The sequence below is a fragment of the Monodon monoceros genome, unplaced genomic scaffold, assembly GCF_005190385.1.
Source record: "Monodon monoceros isolate NGI ecotype Baffin Bay Population unplaced genomic scaffold, NGI_Narwhal_1 Super_Scaffold_21, whole genome shotgun sequence".
Classification (NCBI taxonomy): Eukaryota; Metazoa; Chordata; class Mammalia; order Artiodactyla; family Monodontidae; genus Monodon; species Monodon monoceros.
The window spans coordinates 130,875,613-130,895,272 of NW_021703778.1; the positions used below are offsets into that span (position 1 = coordinate 130,875,613).

Consider the following 19,660-nt stretch of genomic DNA (forward strand, 5'->3'; position numbering starts at 1 on the left):
TAAAAGTGGCTCAGTTGGATACTGTCTCTTCAACACAGTAATATAAATATTAGTGTCTCGGCTAAAATGAATTATTGACAATTTTAATACATGTTGCACAGTACATATTAATATAGGAAAATACATGTTAGCAGCAGCATAATGTTGACCATGTTCTAATCCATTCCACCTGCTCAAATATTAGTAAAAATAATTATATATTTGTAATGCATCACTGCTGTCTAGTGCAAATCTATGCCTTCTGAATAAATGACTTTCCTCTGAGCTTGTTTGCTGTTTGGAGTATGACTGTTATATATTCATATTTAAATTAGCTTTGTATGGTGAGGCAGACTGTAACCTTCTAAACCACTTAGAAAATGAGCAAGTATAGTTAATTACTTGTCTCTCCACCACAAAAGTGTTATTAATCACAAGAACTGAAGTTTAGTGTTACCTCCCAGATAACAATGTTAAAGTATACAGGGCCTAGTTTAAAAATATCAGTCTTGTTAAGCACAGGGTTATCAACCCAGCTGCTTCAAATCACCAATTAAAATTCTTACTCTCTAATGTGTCAGGTTTCTCTCCTATATACACTTGAGGGTTGTTTCTCCCCTAAATTTGGAAAGAGAAAGATTGATCAGTGGTAAGAATAAAAGTTAAGAGTTAAGGCAATTTTAAAAAGATTAAATATGCAATATTTGATTACATAAAAATGACCCCTATTGCTAATACATTGAGTACATTTTTCTCCATGTTTTCACTCCAGCATTAGCCATTTAAAACTACCAATGCACTAAATAAACAACAGAATTGGCAAACTTGTGACAGTAAAATAGTCTGTTTTTGAAGGTAGAAATACTGATTTCTTCATATCTTTCAAGGTAGAGTTGTCATTCACTCCCATGTTACAAAATATGGTACAAAATACCTGAAGTCTTTCTGTTGCAAAAATTATTACTCAAACAGTATTATGATTATGCAAAATAACTCACTAAAGAACTTTTTGATGGAAAGATTTCTAGTAGGTACACACTTAATATTCAATTAAAATTTCATGACCACTTATAAAATTTTAAAAACCAAATTTTATAAAAGTATGACCACACACCGGACACATTACGAAAAAGTCTAACAGTAAATTAGGTATTAGCCCTGTATCTCAACTTCATAATCTAAACACTACAACGAGAACCAAACATTGGATGAAAAGAAAATTAGACTAAGCAAAACTAATGAGCCTATCAAACAATATTTTATGTTGCATAAGGAGAATAGTGTATAGAAGATAAAGTGTGAGAAACATTCAGGTTTCTATCTGAGTCTTTTACTTAGCTGTAGACCTTGAGCAGATCTACTTAAAACTTTCTGTGCACGGGGGCTGTCAAATGGAAATAACAGTACCCTACTCCTAGGGCTCCTTTGAAACCAAATGAGATAATGTATGTAAAGGGCTTAGCATAGTGCATGGGACTAAAGTCAATAAATATAGCTATACTTTATTATGCATCAAAAATTTTTAAATGCTATTTTTACTTTAGGTAGAATTATTTACAGTAACAATATGGACTGGTCTTTTCCTCCAAAGTACACAACGTATTTCAGGACAGACTTCTTCAAGCAGAGAGAAGTACTACAGGGACTGAATATAGTTAAACTAATTGGATGAAAGCTCAGAATGCTTCATATGTCAAATTCTCCACTAGAAATCACTATGCTTCCAGAAAATATGTCATACTTCTGAGTCAATGGGCAATAAACGGTAATACATAGAATATTTTTGTATTAAAAAAAAAAAGTTAAACTCCCAGATCTGAGCTTTTAAAGTCACTAACAAATTATGCACCCAGGGAACGAACTTACTCTCACGTGCAGTTCAAGCATGCCTTAAGCACTACTTCATAAACATGACCACCTTAATGGGTTTTGTGGCATTTCAAAAACAAAAATCTCTTTATCTAGATAGATGTAAATATTTCACCATCATAGATGAGAAAAAGGCATTTTAAGGAAGCAGTAAATTCTCCACTTTGAGTCGATCTACTGGCTAATTAAATTATTTTATGGTGAGTGAGAAGGCTGATATTCAGAGAGTGATATATTTAAAGTGAAAGGAAAGGGATGGTCTAAAATATACCATGAATTAACTTACTTAGAAGCTCTTCTTAAAACAAGAAAGGTGCTAGGGACTTGCAAACATGGCGATATTCAAAATGAGGCTACTAATAACTGCCTTGAAATAGTCAGATAACCAACTGTCTAAAGATGCAACCAGCCATTATTTAACAATTCCTCATAAGAAGTATTCAGCTACTTTGGTTAGCTGTCATTTTCAATATCATAACTTATAGAAGTTAGACTTCCTTCTTAAACCTGTGTTCTGTATTTCACTTTCTGTGTTATGAAAACATAATACACTCAAGCTTTTTATCGAGTGTTTCTGCATTTTCTAAAAACGCAGTGCTTAAGAGTCTATTTTCAATTTCAAAACATTATCTAAACATTTCATGTTAGCTCATGTGAAACTACGGAAAATTATTAAGATTTTCTTTATTCAAATGTTGACTAAAGTTACTGATATACAAAGTTCCATTATTGCTACCTAAAATTTTACCATGTGCATATGAAAAACATTTTACTTATTGACCATCTCTTTTGAGCCATATATTTTGAGAATTTTGTAGTGTCCATTAATATGAAAAATACTTTCAAAATGAAATACAATGAATGCAAAGAATGCATACTGCTTTATATAACAAATTTTTTTTTCTTAGAGAAAGACAATCTGTTTCTAATTTTGATTATATAGTCAAGTATTTTTCTGCTTAAAAAGGAAGACCTATGCTATGAAAAATAAGAAACATCTTAAAAATTTAAATAAAAAATAATTTATAAAATTCAGTATGGATGTCCTCAAAATGTAAAAATGGAGTGAAATAAAAAAAAAAAACAATTGCAGGGAATTTGTTTATTGAGCATTAATGTTAACACTTTAAATTAAGTAGTCACTTATGACAAAGTTTTCTTTGTTACTGTCCTGTCAATGGACATAATGGAAAATATTGCACAGAACTCAAACATGGAAATAATAATAAAATATCTAAGCAACAAATATATGTTTTACATTTAAAAAATTAATCCAAACAAAATAATTTGAAGCACTTTTCTGATTTGGAAGTCTTAAAGTGTTCTCTCATGTTTTATTTGATATTTTTTTCCCTTTTTTATTTTTTTACAAATTGACACTGTGTACAAAGAGTTCAAGTGGCCAGTAAAACTACTGCTTTAAAATTGTTGGCTTTAAGTAACAGAGGTATAATTTGAATTCACATCAGAGCTTTCTAAAATGGCAATAGTACAAGCATATGACTTTCTCTAGTATCCAAAACCTGTTCTGGCTTTCCTTTGGCTAAGGAATAGAAAATTAGACAGCCTTCTAAAGCTGCCACAATTTCCTAAAATGCTTTGACAAAAGTTGGCATACTTCATTTCTCTTGCTTACCCTGATAACACTGGGCTAAACAGAAAATGAAGAAAATTCAGTCAATAGTAACTTAAACAGTAGCTAGCTCGCTCTGGACCTGGAAGTTTGGGTAAAGCTGATGAACATTCAGAAACATATTTCTTTTCTTTTTTTTTTTTTGCGGTACGCGGGCCTCTCATTGTTGTGGCCTCTCCCGTTGCGGAGCACAGGCTCCGGACACGCAGGCTCAGCGGCCATGGCTCACGGGCCCAGCCGCTCCGCGGCATGTGGGATCTTCCCAGACCGGGGCACGAACCCGTGTCCCCTGTATCGGCAGGCGGACTCTCAACCACTGCGCCACCAGGGAAGCCCCAGAAACATATTCTTAAAATTAGTTTTCCAAAATTAGGCCAAAAGCCTACATTAAAGGAAAAAGAAAAGTCAAGAATGAGTTGAACATTAAAGTTTATCTGTTCCTGAAGACTATGAAAAACACAATGAAAGCTGAAACACTACATATAGCTAAGAATGCATTCTCACAGAGCAAGTTTATAGTTTTTAGAGTAAAGATATTTCTAAATTTCTGCTTGATGTTTAAAATTTTATAAGTGATTTATTATGCCACCATATTAAGCCAATTCAATTAACTACATTCAGTAGGAATCGCTTCAGAAATGCCCTGAAAAAGGTAATGACAGAAACTATAGATTTAAAAAGCAACTAGTCCTTGCAAAGTTTATCTCGAGACTTAGAATATAATGCTAACTATCAATTCCCAATTCCTCTTAAAATAGAAGACTACCTGCATGTTTAGCCATTCCATCTTATTCCAGTTTTGCATAAAGGTAGAAATCTTAAAGGACTGCATTGTTGCTAAACACTGTCAATACTTCTCATATGCACCATTTAGACCATACCTCATTTTTTTACTTCCCTTGTAATATTAAAATAATGAATAAATATGGTCCTTTAATTAAGATCTTCCACCTTATCTTAAGCAAAATATAAAATAAGGTAATTTTATTAATTTCTTGCTAGCATTGGCTTAAAAATCTGTTTACCAAATAAGAAATTGTAAACATTTAAGTTTTTTTTTTTACCCCGAAAGCAGATGTATTCTGATCCACTGCTAATACCTACATAAAACATTTCATCATTTTAGTTTTGTTTATAACATTTTTCTTGGAATAGTATTATTGTTGTACCTCAGAAAAATCCAATCAACCAACTACAAAAATTATGCCCAATTGTTAATTAACCTTCTGAAAGAAGCAAAAAGTTCTCTAGAAAAACCTAAAATAACCTGATTCACAATTACCAGTGCTGAAAAGGTCATTGAAAATTGATAAATAATAAATGTAGTTTTGCTGGATTTTACCCATCTTTAGTGCAAAACAGGATGGTGAAATTTCCCAATGGACTATGTTAAAGAACATGAACCAGAACACTGGTAACATCTCATTTGCCTTCTGACACTAACATTTCCCAGGATGAAAACAATGACATATAGCTTTACAGAGTTTCAAATTTATAAGTTCAAAAACGGAATTAAAGTCCAACTTAAGGGAAAAGAGCAAAATATGCTTAGTAGTGTCCAAATTTCAAATAAAATCTCAAGGGTAAGTATGGCTGCTGTTTTTCTAAACAGTCATTTATCAATAAAATGTTGGCTGTGTCATAAGAAACCACCTGTGCTTTCTATCAACCAAGGCCTGCTGAAGTACAACACACTGCCCTTGTAAATTCAACCTCAGCTGAAATGTCGAGCAAGGCGGGCAGATCTATAGTCAGCACGAAGTTGTACGAAGGAGTGAAGAATGTTCTTGTCCAGATTAGCAAGTTGTTCTCCTGAGCAGACTTGCTTTAAATTATCTGGGTTTACTACCAGAAGATTGCAAAGTGCATGCAGAGTATCAAAAAGCTGTAATACCAGAGGAATCTGAATTGAGATAAGGGAAGGAAAAAAATAACATTGAAACAAGATAATGTTTAGTTTTACAATCAGTTTGTAAATTCTTCTCACTTACGTACTGTTATTCAGGACTTAACTAATGATGGAGAGTTCAATGTCAGAATTTTTTAAAGTTCCTGAAGCGTTAAAACTCAAATATTTCAGACATTATAAAACTCACTATAATCTTTTTGAAAAGATTCATATTATGCCAATTTTCTTAAATAGTAATAATCACTTATACTTTTGTAAACTAGAATTAGTTATCATTGATTTAGCAGGTTTCTTAAATAATTTAAACATTAAGGGAAACTGATTTCAGAGAAAGGTACATGAAGAAAGAACATATTTTCCTGATATCTGATATATGCAGCATTAGTCACGGGCGTTATTTAATAAGGTCATTCGGACTATGGAACTGAAATATGGCCTTGTCTAAAATAAAGCTCAAAGCAAAAATGTGTTAATATTGAAAATATGACTGCAACAATACTTTTTCAGTTAGGAAATGTTAGATCTGTTTCACTACAATGTCAACAAAAGTTATAAAATTTTCACTGATGATTATAAGTCAGTACACATTTTTTATGATCTGACTTATGTTCTTGAACCTATTTACAAGTTTGATATTTGTGAATACATACCTTGAAGTCTTTGGCACACTTCCTATATTCAGCAACATCACAAATTGCTAACATGCCACCCATACAACTATAGGAATATTGTTGAAGATGCTCATAAATAAGTCGATGAAAACGTACTCCAAGTTCCATCAAAACTGTATCCACATTCTTCCCATCCATGGAATTTTTAATCTTCTCCACTTGTTTTCTTACATAAGCACAGACTTTAACACAGGCCTGTAAAAATTTTTTCTATACTTATTACATAGAAATGTGTATCAGCTTAGCTAAGGGGAAAATACATATAGTTTCTCATTAATCTCTAAGTATAAAATAAAAAAACGTGGAGAATAAGATACATCAATGAAATGTTAACAAAAGTACAAACAAAGCAGATATTCTTAGTAGCATACTGAATCATTTTACTCACATTAGTATACTGAATCAAAACATTGTTTTCATCTTCTGGCTTAAAATCTGTTTTCTTTTGTTCTGCAGCCAAGATATGCTTCATTTGTCCAATCATACAATTTAATGTCCTAGAGAATTGAGAACACCATGTATTTGATCCATTTAATTTACTTTATATTTACTTTTATTTATATTATTTATAATAAATTAAATTATTTCATTTCATGTCACCATGAGACTATTTTACTATGGGTATACTTTAGATTTTAAAAAAGTAAATTCTAGGTCTTGACATCAAAGACCTCTTAGTTTTATTAGCTTCCTGCTCAAAACACAGGGCAAAGATTCATTTGCCCATTACTCTATTTAAGGAAATCTTAAAGATCTTAGAAGACTGTCACTAATTTGTTTCCTTAACAACTATATTTGGAGAATGCTTAGGAAGGCAGTAAGATAGAGGGGCTTATGAGGAATGGCCAAAGTTTAGAAGAACAGGTGAGAAGAACCCGAGTTTCACAGTCTAAGGACAAGCAGGAGGCTGAACAAGTGGTACTGAAGACTCAGTTGAGAAATGAGAGTATGTGTTTGTAATGGCACAAATAATGTTTGAGTTATGTGGCATTCTCCAACAGCAATCAGCCATCCGGTTATGGGAATAAAAGAGTCTGCATTAATCCAGATTTTAGGATCTGTAAGATAATTATGGTTAAAGGAAATAAATTTTAGGGTAATTACGAGGGAGTAATTAAAGAGATGGACCAAGCAATCTAAGCACAACAATGAATAAAATAAAGCTGGGAAAGGATAATAGATTGGCAAAAGACAAAGATATTAAGGGTTACAGTTCCTGTAACTAACTTATATTCAAATATGTTTTCTTGAATAGAAGAGAAAGGAGGAGAATTACAGTAAATAAAAATATGCCCAAACCTAGTAGCGTGGGCTTTAGAATTTGAGTCCCAAATATCCAGCATTATGATCTTGAGCAAACTACCTCATTTCTTTACGCTTTCATTTCCTCACCTGTAAAATGGGAATAGTATTTCCTACTTAATAAATGAAATTATACAGGTAAAGATTCTTGTACTGTGCCCGGCACATAGCAAATTCTTTTTTTTTTTTAAATAAATTTATTTATTTATCTATTCATTTATTTATTTTTGGCTGCATTGGGTCTTCATTGCTGTGCATGGGCTTTCTTTAGTTGCGGTGAGCAGGGGCTACTCTTCATTGTGGTGCATGGGCTTCTCATTGTGGTGGCTTCTCTTGTTGCGGAGCACGGGATCTAGGCGCGCGGGCTTCAGTAGTTGTGGCGCGCGGGCTCAGTAGTTGTGGCTCGCGGGCTCAGTAGTTGTGGCACACAAGCTTCATTGCTCCGCGGCATGTGGGATCTTCCCGGACCAGGGCTCAAACCTGTGTCCCCTGAGTTGGCAGGCAGATTCTTAACCGCTGTGCCACCAGGGAAGTCTGCAAATTCTTGATAAATATTGAGTTGGCCAAAAAGTTCGTTCGGGTTTTTCATGTTACAAAAACCCGAACAAACTTTCTGGCCAAACCAAATAGTAGCTATTATCATCATCAATAAATAAATGCCCACTATCATCTCAAAAGACAGAGATTCACTGCTCCATATTATGAACAGGTAATTAACTACAATAAACATTACAAAAATTTTTTTGAATGTAGAGTCTGCATTCACTTAATGGAAGTTACTTTTAGAAAATCAGTAAATTTATTTAAAGCATTTCAGATATTAGCCTGACAGTTCTAACTGAAAATAAAATCTTCTATGTTACATACCATTTTTAAGGAGTTTGGAGAGAGGGAGAGCGAGAGGGTGTGTGTGTGTATGTGTAGGAGGGGGCATTTACAAAAAAAAATATTAAATAGAATCTGCTTTAAAAGTAAGTCTAAACATACTGACTTCCATAAATAATAAACCTGGAAGGCAATAAAAACAACATTCTAATAAAGATGAAAGCAATATGTAAAAGTAAAATCAAACGTTATAGCAGGATGGTGGAATTAAAATGGACTTTCTTCTTCTCTGAAAATCATTTTCATGTTGTTACAATGGTGTTTTTACAATTTTAAAAAAATGCAAGAGATAGCACAGGGAGATCAGCTCGGTGCTTTTTGTGACCACCTAGAGGAGTGGGATAGGGAGGGTGGGAGGGAGGTACAAGAGGGAGAGGATATGGGGATATACATATACATATAACTGATTTACTCTGTTATACAGTAGAAACTAACACAACATTGTAAAGCAATTATACTCCAATAAAGAGGTTAAAAATTTTTTTAATAAAAAAATAAACACAACAACAAAAATGCAAGAGAAATAGTAAAACTAACAACTTGCCTGTCAATGCCAGTATCTAATTTCATCTCCATCTGTTCAATTATTTCTTTTTTCTTCTGAAGGCATTCAGATAACTTAGGAGAAGAGCTATTGAATGTTTAAAGGGGGAAAAAGATCACATTAGTAGCCTTACAATTCTAACAGTTTTTCATAGGCATATGTGTATAGCTATATACCTACACACATGCATACACACACACACACACACACATTATTTTAATTTGCTCCCCAATCCAAGAAGCATATAAATAGTAAAGTAATTATTTAGTATTCACTATGCCCAATTCATTACAATAGTCATGCTAGGAAAAATTAACCCGTTAAAAGAGAAGGAAGAGGAGGATTTAGATTTATTACTTTCATCTGTGAGGAGACATCCCTTTAGAATATAAATATGTGATTTTGAAATTCTGAAATTATGTGGTTTCCTTTTTAATTAAATTTCTGGTATTTCAGTAAGAAAAATCACAAAGTCTTGAGAATATCGCAAATTATACTAATTAAAATTTGCAGACTAACACCCAATTCAATTGTATTTAGCTTTCCTATATTAAAAAAAACGAAAAACAAAACCAACTTGGTAGCCATATTTACCTTCTGAATATTACCTAAATGTCAAAAAACATCCAAAATATTAAAGAATATGCAACCCTAATAATTACGTGAATTCTTTGTTATGTGACATTAGAGCTCTTTAAAAAGTAAATTTCCTTTCAAAATGTGATTCAGGGATCACAAGTAATCTTTATCTTTGAGATCATTTCTAGACTAATTATTTCTTGGCATATCAACGTTTATAAAAAATGTCTAGAATTTTATCTTCTATATGAATATTCATCCTCTTTAATTATAGTACTACACATACAATTTTAAAAATCACGTTCACATATACACTACCTTATTTAATCCTTACATGCTTTAAAAGTTCACATAAATTGATAGGAAGATATAAACCAAACCTCATTTAATGCCTCATCAAAACCTGTCCTATTAATCTCATAAAATTGTTATTGTACATCTTTTTATTATAATAAATGGGAACAAGCTAGAAGTTGTCTTTCATATCAGATTTAGGTTTATGACACATTCAGTAAACCAAAATTAATACCACAGAAGGAAAACAGGAAGGCAAGGAAGAGGAAAAGGGCTTTTACTTATTTCTCCTGTTCCTGTTTATGTTTTAACGAACATCTATTACTTTTAAATTTTAACAAGAAGTAGAATACTATAATATTCATTGTAACACCAATGAAAATCAGACAATTTGACTAACCTTATTAGTGGCATAAGATGATCATTAAACTGCTTGTCAAAAAGATGAAAAACAGTATTGGCCTGGTGCACAACATCCAAAAAATAGAGATTTGCATTCCTAGAATCTGAAGAAGGAATTCCTAAAGTTGGAAGGCATGTGATATGTTAGAATCATATTAAAGAAATTCATGTAAGCAACAGAAAAAAGAATGTGGTTTTATATATACAACATGCATAAAAGTAACTGCTGTTTCATTAAATCAGCAATAATTTTTGTGGACAGAAGAGTAAAATTAAGCTTGTTAATAATTTAATAAAATTCATCCAAAGTTTTTACATCCAAATTTTCACTATCTACTCAAGTCTTCATTATTTGTGGAGATAAAAAATAAATAAATCAATCAATAAATGAATCATCTTGGACTATACCTTCTCCTTCCCTTTTCTGCCCTCTTATGCGCAATGATTCATGAGCCATGAATACGCTTCTACCATTTTTCTTATAACTATTTTTCTTATAACCAGGCCTCTTTACCTCTGATAACAGTTAAAATAATTTTCTTATTAGTATCCTGGTTCAAATCTCCTTATCTTTTATGCTATATATTGTTGCCATAATAATGTATTTAACATATTTCACTCACCATGTTCTCTACTATTTCCTCAAAAATAATTCAAAGTCTCCTCACTGTCAAAATAATAAATTCCAGATTTTCAGCACTGTATTCAAGCCACTTCACATTCTGACCCCAAAACAGACAGCTGATCTCTCCAGGTTTGCTTCCTCTCTTGTAAGAGAGTAATAGTTAAACTCTAAGGTCCCTACTAACCACAGACATTTATGTTTCTAGCTAAAGTTCAAAGACATAAGGGGCTAGGAAAAATACTCACAGAAAATGAGAAAACAAAAGTTTAATACCTAGAGTTCTTTACAGGAGGAGGATTTTTTTTCAAAGTTTTAAAAATGGAAAATAAAGGTGTTTTATTTTCCCATAAACGACAAAATCACCAACTGATAAGAAAATTAAAGGCTCCCACACAAATTTACAAGAGAAAAAAATAAAGTCAATACACATGTAGAAAATACTAATCCTTGCTATTAATGAAAGACATGAAAAGGCAATAGTGATGTACATTTTTAACCACTAAATTATTAAAATTTTTAAAGAATATTTAGTGGTGTGCAGAATAGCTGGTATAATCATACATGCCAGCAGCAGTATAGATTAGTGGGAAAAAAACCCTTAGGAAAATCGTTTATACGTATAAAAATTTTTTTAATTTGCAATACACTTTGATCTGGTAATTTCACTTCCAGAATTTTATCCAAAGAAAATAATTCAAAATAAGGAAAACACTTTAAGCTCTACAATTGTTCACTGTAGCATTATTTATACTACTAAATTGCTGAAAAGATCCAAGGTGTCTAATAATAGGGGGTGGTTAACTTTATAATATATATGCATGACAGAATTTTGTAAAATCATTAGAAATAACAGCAGTATGTACTAACTAAATAGCTGCATGGAAAATGTTTATGAGTATAAGGGACATTCTCATCCTACCAGGAAATTTTTTAAGCCCTTCCAAATTATGAATACTGCTATTAAAATGAATAAGCTAGGCTTCCATACTAGGTAAAGAACAACTCCTTCATACCATATAGAATCAAATTCATGTTACTTTTTTATTATCTTCTTTAATCTTCACATCTTTGAGGTGGATATTATTATCCCAATACAAATAACCACATTAGCTTATTTGTAAATGGCAAATGTTAAATACTTGATGTCAAGTTTCTGCTGTATTGGGTGGAGTAGGGGGGGAAGCAGGCTACAAATGCTTATCTATGTCCTGCAGGTTAAAAAAAAAAAAAAGAGTAAGAATAAACCACAAGGTTACTGAATTATGGGTAATTTTGCTTAACCTTAGAAACTTTATGGAATGAAGTTATATACAAACATTTTTGAGCATGTGCTTTGTGCTTTCTAGGTGCTAGCCTATAATGGCAATTAAGACAGATAAGATTCTTAAGACAGGTAAGATTCCCGTGAAGTTCACTATTCAAGAGAACTTACATGCTGTTCTCTCTACTTAAAATACTCTTTCTCCAAATATTCAATTTACTCCTTCACTTCATTCAGCTCTCTGGTTCATGTCTCCTCAGAGAGGCCTTTTCTGACCAGCCTTTCTAAAAAAGTCCTCTGCCCCTGAATTCCCCATCCTACCTCCCATTACTATTCTCTATTCCTTACTCAATTTTATTTTTATTCATTGCACTTACTAGTCATTTGTCTATCTTTTCCACAAGAATGTAAGCTGCATGAGTACAAGGTTAAGGACTTAATAAGCATGTGTTCAATGAATGAATTCTGGTGAGTGAGGCAGATATTAACAAGTGAAAATTTCATTGTAACAAGTGCTATGAAAAAAGTTAATTCAATGATGAAATAATGTGTAACTAGGCTGGGAAAGGGGTGTCACTTTAGCTAGGTCGATCAGCAAAGGCCTCTCTAAGAAGGTAGCACCTTAGCTAAGATCAGAAGGGTGAAAAGCCAGACATGAGAAGAGCTGAAGGAAAAGGATTGGGGGGTAGGGAGATACCAAGTGCAAAGAACCTGAGTGAGGAAAATGAATGAAGACCAAAGGGGCTGGGGTAGTGAGGGGAAATGCAATATGAGATGAAGATGAATATATAAGAGGCCAGATCAAAAGCTATACTTTCATAAAGAGTTTTTTGTTGTTTTTCCCCTAAGACTAACAGGAAACCACTAAAGGGTCTTAAGCAAGAAATTTTAAGACCCTTGAATTTATAACATAAATGTTACATGGAGTCAGTTATTTGGAAAGGTAAGAATGTACACAAAGAGACCAGTTAGGAATGGATAGAGATGATAATCTTTAAATCAGGGTGGCATCAGCAAAAATGGAGAAAAGTAGACGAATTTGAGTTATGTTTCGCAGTATACAGACAGGATTTGCTGATAGACTGGCTATCAGGTTTGATGAAAAGAAGAATTATGACAACTCCGGGGTTTGGGCCTTGAGCAAACAGTAAATAGTAATGCCTTTTAAAGACATGGAAAAGAAGGGGAAAGGAAGAAGTTTAGGTGGAAGATAAAGAGTTTCATTTGGGATATATTAAATTTGAGATGCACACAGAACAGGTGAGAGAGGTCAAGGAGGCAACTGAATTAATGGGACTGGAATTTAGAGAAGAAGTCATTATTATCCTATTAATACCAGTAAACCCAGAAGACCAAAAATAAAAGAAAAAATTTTATATGAATCTATTCCTCTCCAGGCTTATTTTGAAAAGGCTTACTTTCCTTTCTAAATCTTACTTTACTCAACTGTCTCAACCAGAATTGCTGTCACTTCCATTTCTGCTCCTTTGGCATTTCATAGCTTACAGCATTGTATTACATTCTTCCATTCACTGTAGTGACTCATGTAGCCCTGGTCAATGTAAGCAATATGAGAACTGTGTCTTTCTATAGCTTCTAGCATCTGACAAATCCTTGTTACAGAAGCTCAAAAAGCATTTTGCTGCACTGAACTGCTTTCGACAGATAGAGCTGAATATATATAAAACAACATTATGCATAGTTTAACCGAATAGGATCAAAGGAATTTAACACGAAGTATAACACAAGTAAATACACTTACCAGCAAGTCCTGTTTCCAAGGCATAATCAATATGTTCAATACATAAAAATTCCACAAGAATGGTAAAAATTCTAAAGGCATTCCTTGGTAAATCAGAAGGATCAGAGAGCTTTAAAAACAAAAACCAAATACATCATTCCTCAAGTTTACCTTTAAAAAAAGGCAATACTTTTCTTTTTTTTTAGCAATCAACTTTGTATAAGACATAGTCAGTATTCAGGCATCAAAATGATAACTTAAAACTCTTCCTGCCCACCCAAAATGCCTTTCTCATATACATACAGTTACAATGCTCCGTGTCTGTCTACAACTCTCCTGGCTTAGACTAGATCAATGTTTTTCTGACCTGGATTGTAACCCATTAGTGGACTGTGACAAGAAAGAAAGAGAGAAGAGAAGAGAGACCCAATAGAAAATAATGTCTAAAGTACACATTAAAACCAAATATGTTTTAATGAAATAAACACATATAAACATAACATACACACACACATAAATACATATAATAAATGTACACTCAACTGCCATGTAAAGTGCCTTTCTTATTGTGAGTCACAGTAAAAGAATTTTGAGAGCCGCCAAATGAACAAATGCTATTCTAGTAAAACTCAGAACGAAAAGGATTCTTTATTTTATTGGAGGGTGGGGATGGGAAATCAATAACAGACACACTATAAAATACGACAGGCTCAAATCCCACTTTCATCACTTCCTGGTTGAGTGAACCCTTGAGATGTTATTTAACTCCACCAAGCCTCAATTTCTTCATCTGTAAGGTAGGAATAATATTAATAGTATTTATATCCTAGCCCTGAGGTGAAAATAAAGTATGAAAATGCATGTAAGGTATTTTTAGCTCAGTGTTTGGCACATAATAGGTTCACAATAATAAATTTTCATTTTGATGTTGATGTTGCTGCTGCTGATTAACTACTTAGTAAAGGAATTATTAGCAATTATGCTGAGAAAATTAAATCCCTCTTTAAAAGTTAGAAAATTACCTCTCAACTTCTTATAACTGCTTCCTATATTATTTATCAATTGATTGTTGCCTATTTGTAGTCTCCATTTGTGATCCACTCTCAGAGTAATGGGCACTGAAGTGCATAACCCACTTTAAATTCCCTAAATCTCTACTGATTATAAATACTAATTTGGTATTACTCAATTCCCTTCCTGGTCTTCTTAATACAATCTTAACCTTTACCCTTCATCAGTCTCTCTACCATAACCCTCACCTTCCTTCTTTGCTCACTGATGCTTAACAAATGCCCTTAGCAAGCCACAAAGCATAAATTTAATTTTTCACATTCCTCCTCTCTACATCCGTACATTCATGCATAACTCATTGAAGAGGTAGACTGAATATGTGTAAGGATATAAAAGACATAAACAACATTGTTAATCAACTGGACCTAACTGATATTCATAGAATACGCTATCCAACAACATCAGGATATACATTTTCTTTAAGTATTCATAAAACACTTACCAAGATGAATCAAATTCTGGGCTAAAAAACAAGTCTTGATAAATTTAAAATGGATTCATATCGCACAAAGTATGTCCTCTAACCACAACGGAATCAAATTTAAATCAACAGAAAGACATCTAAAAAATCCCCTAATATCTGGAAATGAAATAACACACTTCTAAGCCACTCTTGGGCCAAAAGAAATCAAAAGGGAAATTTAAAAGTATTCTGAACTGAATGAAAATAAATACAACAAATTGAAATTTGTGGTATGCAGCTAAAGCAGTACCTTAAAGGGAAATTTATAAGACTAAATGCCTATATTAGAAAATAAGAAAGGTCTCTAATCAATGTCTCACCTCCACCTTAAAAAACTAGAAAAAGAAGGGGAAATGAAACCCAAGTAAGCAGAAGGAAAAGACGTAATAAAGAGTGGAAATCAATGAAATACAAAACAGAAAACAGAAAAGTCAATGATACCAAAAGCTGATTCTCTGGGGAAACCAATAAAACTGATAAACCTCCAGCCAGAATGATCACACACAAAAAAATACCAATCATCAAAAATGAATAAGAGACATCGCTAAAGATTCTACAAATGTTAAAAAGATAATAAGCTACTATATATAAAATAAACAACAAGGTCCTACTGTAAAGCAGAGGGAACTATATTCAATATCTTGTAATAACCTATATTGAAAAATATATATATTATATATATTATGTATATATAACTGAATCACTTTGCTATACACCAGAAACTTAACACTGTAAACAAATTATACTTCAATTAAAAATCACACACTCAGACACAAAATCAATTGACCATAAAAAAAGATAATAAGGCAATACCATGAACATCTTAATCCCAATAAATTCAACAATTTGTGTGAAATATACAAATCTTAAAAGACACAAACTACCAAAGCTCACTTAAAAAGAAACAGGTAACTAAAATAGCTCCATATCTACTAGAGAAGTTAATTTGTAGTTTAAAACCCTCACAAAGTTAAAAACTGCAGGCCCAAATGACTTCACTGGTGAGTTCTACCAAATATTTAAGGAAATATAACACCAATTTTACATAAACTCTTCCAGAATATTGAAGAGGAAGGAACACTTTCCAACTTATTCTATGAGGCAAACATTACCCTGATACCAAAACTACACAAAGACATTACAAGAAAAAAATATGTATACATCAATATCCCTCTTGAAGGCAAACACAAAAATTCTTAACAAAAGTTTAGCAAACCTAATCCAACCATACATAAATAGGATAATACATGATGACCAATAGGGTTTATCAAAGGAATGCAAAGTTAACATTTGGAAATCAATGTAATCCAACCACATTAACAGAACAACAACAAAAAAAGCATTTGACAAAGTCTAACATCTAATCCTTATAAAAACACCCAGAAAACTAGGAATAAAAGAATTTCATCAATCTGATAAACAGCATCTATGAAAAACAAATGGGACCTAATTAAACTTAAAAGATTTTACACAGCAAAGGAAACCATAAACAAAACTAAAAGACAACCTACAGAATGGGAGAAAACATTTACAAATGATGCGACTAACAAGGGATTAATTTCCAAAATATACAAACAGCTCATGCAGCTCAGTAACAAAAAAACCAACAACCTAATCAAAACATGGGCAGATGACCTAAACAGACATTTCTCCAAAGAAGACATACAGATGGCCAAGAGGCACATGAAAAGATGCTCAACATCATTAATTATTAGAGAAAGGCAAATCAAAACTACAATGAGGTATCACCTCACACCAGTCAGAATGGCCATCATCAAAAAGTCGATACATAATAAATGCTGGAGAGGGTATGGAGAAAAGGAAACCCTCCTACACTGTTGGTGGGAATGTAAATTGGTAAATGTAAATTGCAGCCACTATGGAGAACAGTATGGAGGTTCTGTAAAAATGAACTTATTTCCAAAACAGAAAGAGACTCACAGACACAGAAAACAAGCTTACGGTTACCGCAGGGGAAAGCGGGAGGCGAGAGGGATAAATTAGGAGGCTCGGATTAACATATACACACTACTATGTATAAAACAGATAACCTGGACTTCCCTGGTGGCGCAGTGGTTGAGAGTCCGCCTGCCGATGCATGGGACACGGGTTCGTGCCCCGGTTTGGGAAGATCCCACATGCTGTGGAGCGGCTAGGCCCGTGAGCCATGGCCGCTGAGCCTGCGTGTCCGGAGCCTGTGCTCCGCAACGGGAGAGGCCACAACAGTGAGAGGCCCGCATACCACACACACAAAAAAAACAACAGGTAACCAACAAGGACCTACTGTATAGCACAGGGAACTATATTCAATATTATGTAATAACCTATAAGGTTACATATTTATATGTATACATATCGCTGTGCTGTACACCTGAAAGTTACATGATATTGTAAATCAACTATATGTCAATAGGGGCTTCCATAGTGGTGCAGTGGTCAAGAATCTGCCTGCCAGTGCAGGGGACAGGGTTCAAGCCCTGGTCTGGGAAGATCCCACATGCCACGGAGCAACTAAGCCCACGCACCACAACTACCAAGCCTGGGCTCTAGAGCCCTCGAGCCACAACTACTGAAGCCCGCGCGCCTAGAGCCCATGCTCCGCAACAAGAGAAACCACCACAATGAGAAGGCTGTGCACCTCAACGAAGAGTAGCCCCTGCTCGCCACAACTAGAGAAAGCCCGTGCACAGCAACGAAGACACAACACAACCAAAAATAAATAAATAAATAAATAAATAAATAAATAAAATTTAAAAACCTATACATCAATAAAAAAAATTAAAAAAAAGAAAAACCTACAGTTAGCATCATATTAATGATAAAGACAAGAATAATGCAGGGTATAGGGAGGGTGGGAGGGAGAAGCAAGAGGGAGGGGATATGTGGATATATGTATACGTATAGCTGATTCACTTTGTTATATGGCAGAAACTAACACACCAGTGTAAAGCAATTATACTCCAATAAAGATGTTTAAAAAAAAGATTAAAAAACAAACAAACAAACAAAAAGAATAATGCAAGGTATATGCTCTCGCCACTTAGAGTCAGCATTGTATTGGATGTTCTCACCAGGGCAATAAGGCAAGAGACAAAACAACAGGCATCTATATTGAAAGGAATAAGTAAAACTGACTTTATTGGCAGAAAACATGATATTCTATACAGAAAATTCTCTGGAATCTACAAAAAATGCTATTAGAGTAAGTGAGTTTAGTCAGGTTGCAGGTACAAAATCAACATATAAAAATCAACTGTATTTGAGAACTCAATATTGCTAAGATGTCAATTCTCCACAAACAGAACTATAGATTCAAAGCAATTCCAGTCAAAATCTCAAACTTTTTTTCCCCAGAAAATGAAAAATTGATTATCAGACTTATATGAAAACGCTTTCTATGGTAATGTTAGAGGACTCACACTACCTGATTCAAGATTTATAGTTACAGTGATCAAAACAGTGTAGTATTAAACTTCCAGAAGAAAACATAGGCAGTACATAGGTCTTAGCGATATTTTTTTGGATCTGTCTCCTCAGGAAAGGGAAACAAAAGCAAAAATAAACAAATGGGACACAATCAAACTTAAAAAGCTTTTGCACAATGAAGGAAACCATCAACAAAACAAAAAGGCAACATATTGAATGGGAAAAGATATTTGCAAATGATATGCAAGATAAGGGGTTAATATCCAAAATATATAAAAAACTCATACAACTCAATATCCAAAAAAAACCTGATTAAAAAATGGGCAGAGAATCTGAACAGACATTTTTCCAAAGGAGACAAACAGATGGCCAACAGGCAGATGAAAAGATGCTCAACATCACTGATCATCAGAGAAATGCAAATCAAAACCACAATGAGATACCATGTCACACCTCATACAGAATGCCTATCAAGTCTACAAACAACAAATGTTGGCAAGGATGTGAAGAAAAAGAACCCTGTACAATGTTAGTAGGAATGTAAACATTCCTACTGGCACAGCCACTATGAAAAACAGTATGGAGGTTCCTCAAAAAACTGAAAATAGAACTACCATATGACCCAGCAATTCCATACCTGGGTATATATCCAAAAAAACCAAAAACACTAATTCCAAAAGATACATGCACCCCAATAGTCAGAGCAGCATTATTTACAACTGCCAAGATACAGAAGCAACCTACGTGTCCATCAGCAGATGAATGGATAAAGAAGATGTGGTATATATATACAAGGGAATACTACTCAGCCATTAAAAAAAATGAAATTTTGCCATTTGCAGCAACATGGATGGACTCGGAGGGCATTATGCTAAGTGAAATAAGTCATACAGAAAAAGACAAATACTGTATGATATCACTTATATGTGGAATCTAAAAAAATGCAACGGACTAATGATACAACAAAAAAGAAGCAGACTCACAGATGCAGAGAACAAACTAGTGG

At 33.5% G+C, this 19,660-nt stretch overlaps 1 protein-coding gene across 1 annotated transcript in view; it reads right to left on the bottom strand.

The window, feature by feature from the left end:
• Window positions 1-2,935: 2,935 nt before the first annotated feature.
• EXOC5 (exocyst complex component 5) overlaps window positions 2,936-19,660 on the bottom strand; it is a 51,877-nt gene continuing 35,152 nt past the window's right edge. Inside the window, exons 13-18 of the mRNA XM_029238288.1 lie at window positions 13,716-13,824; window positions 10,066-10,186; window positions 8,793-8,879; window positions 6,450-6,558; window positions 6,041-6,256; window positions 2,936-5,384 (exon numbers count right to left, since the gene is read on the bottom strand). Coding sequence (XP_029094121.1) covers window positions 5,196-5,384; window positions 6,041-6,256; window positions 6,450-6,558; window positions 8,793-8,879; window positions 10,066-10,186; window positions 13,716-13,824 — 831 coding nt within the window. The 3' untranslated portion in view covers window positions 2,936-5,195. The remainder of the gene's footprint in view (window positions 5,385-6,040; window positions 6,257-6,449; window positions 6,559-8,792; window positions 8,880-10,065; window positions 10,187-13,715; window positions 13,825-19,660) is intronic.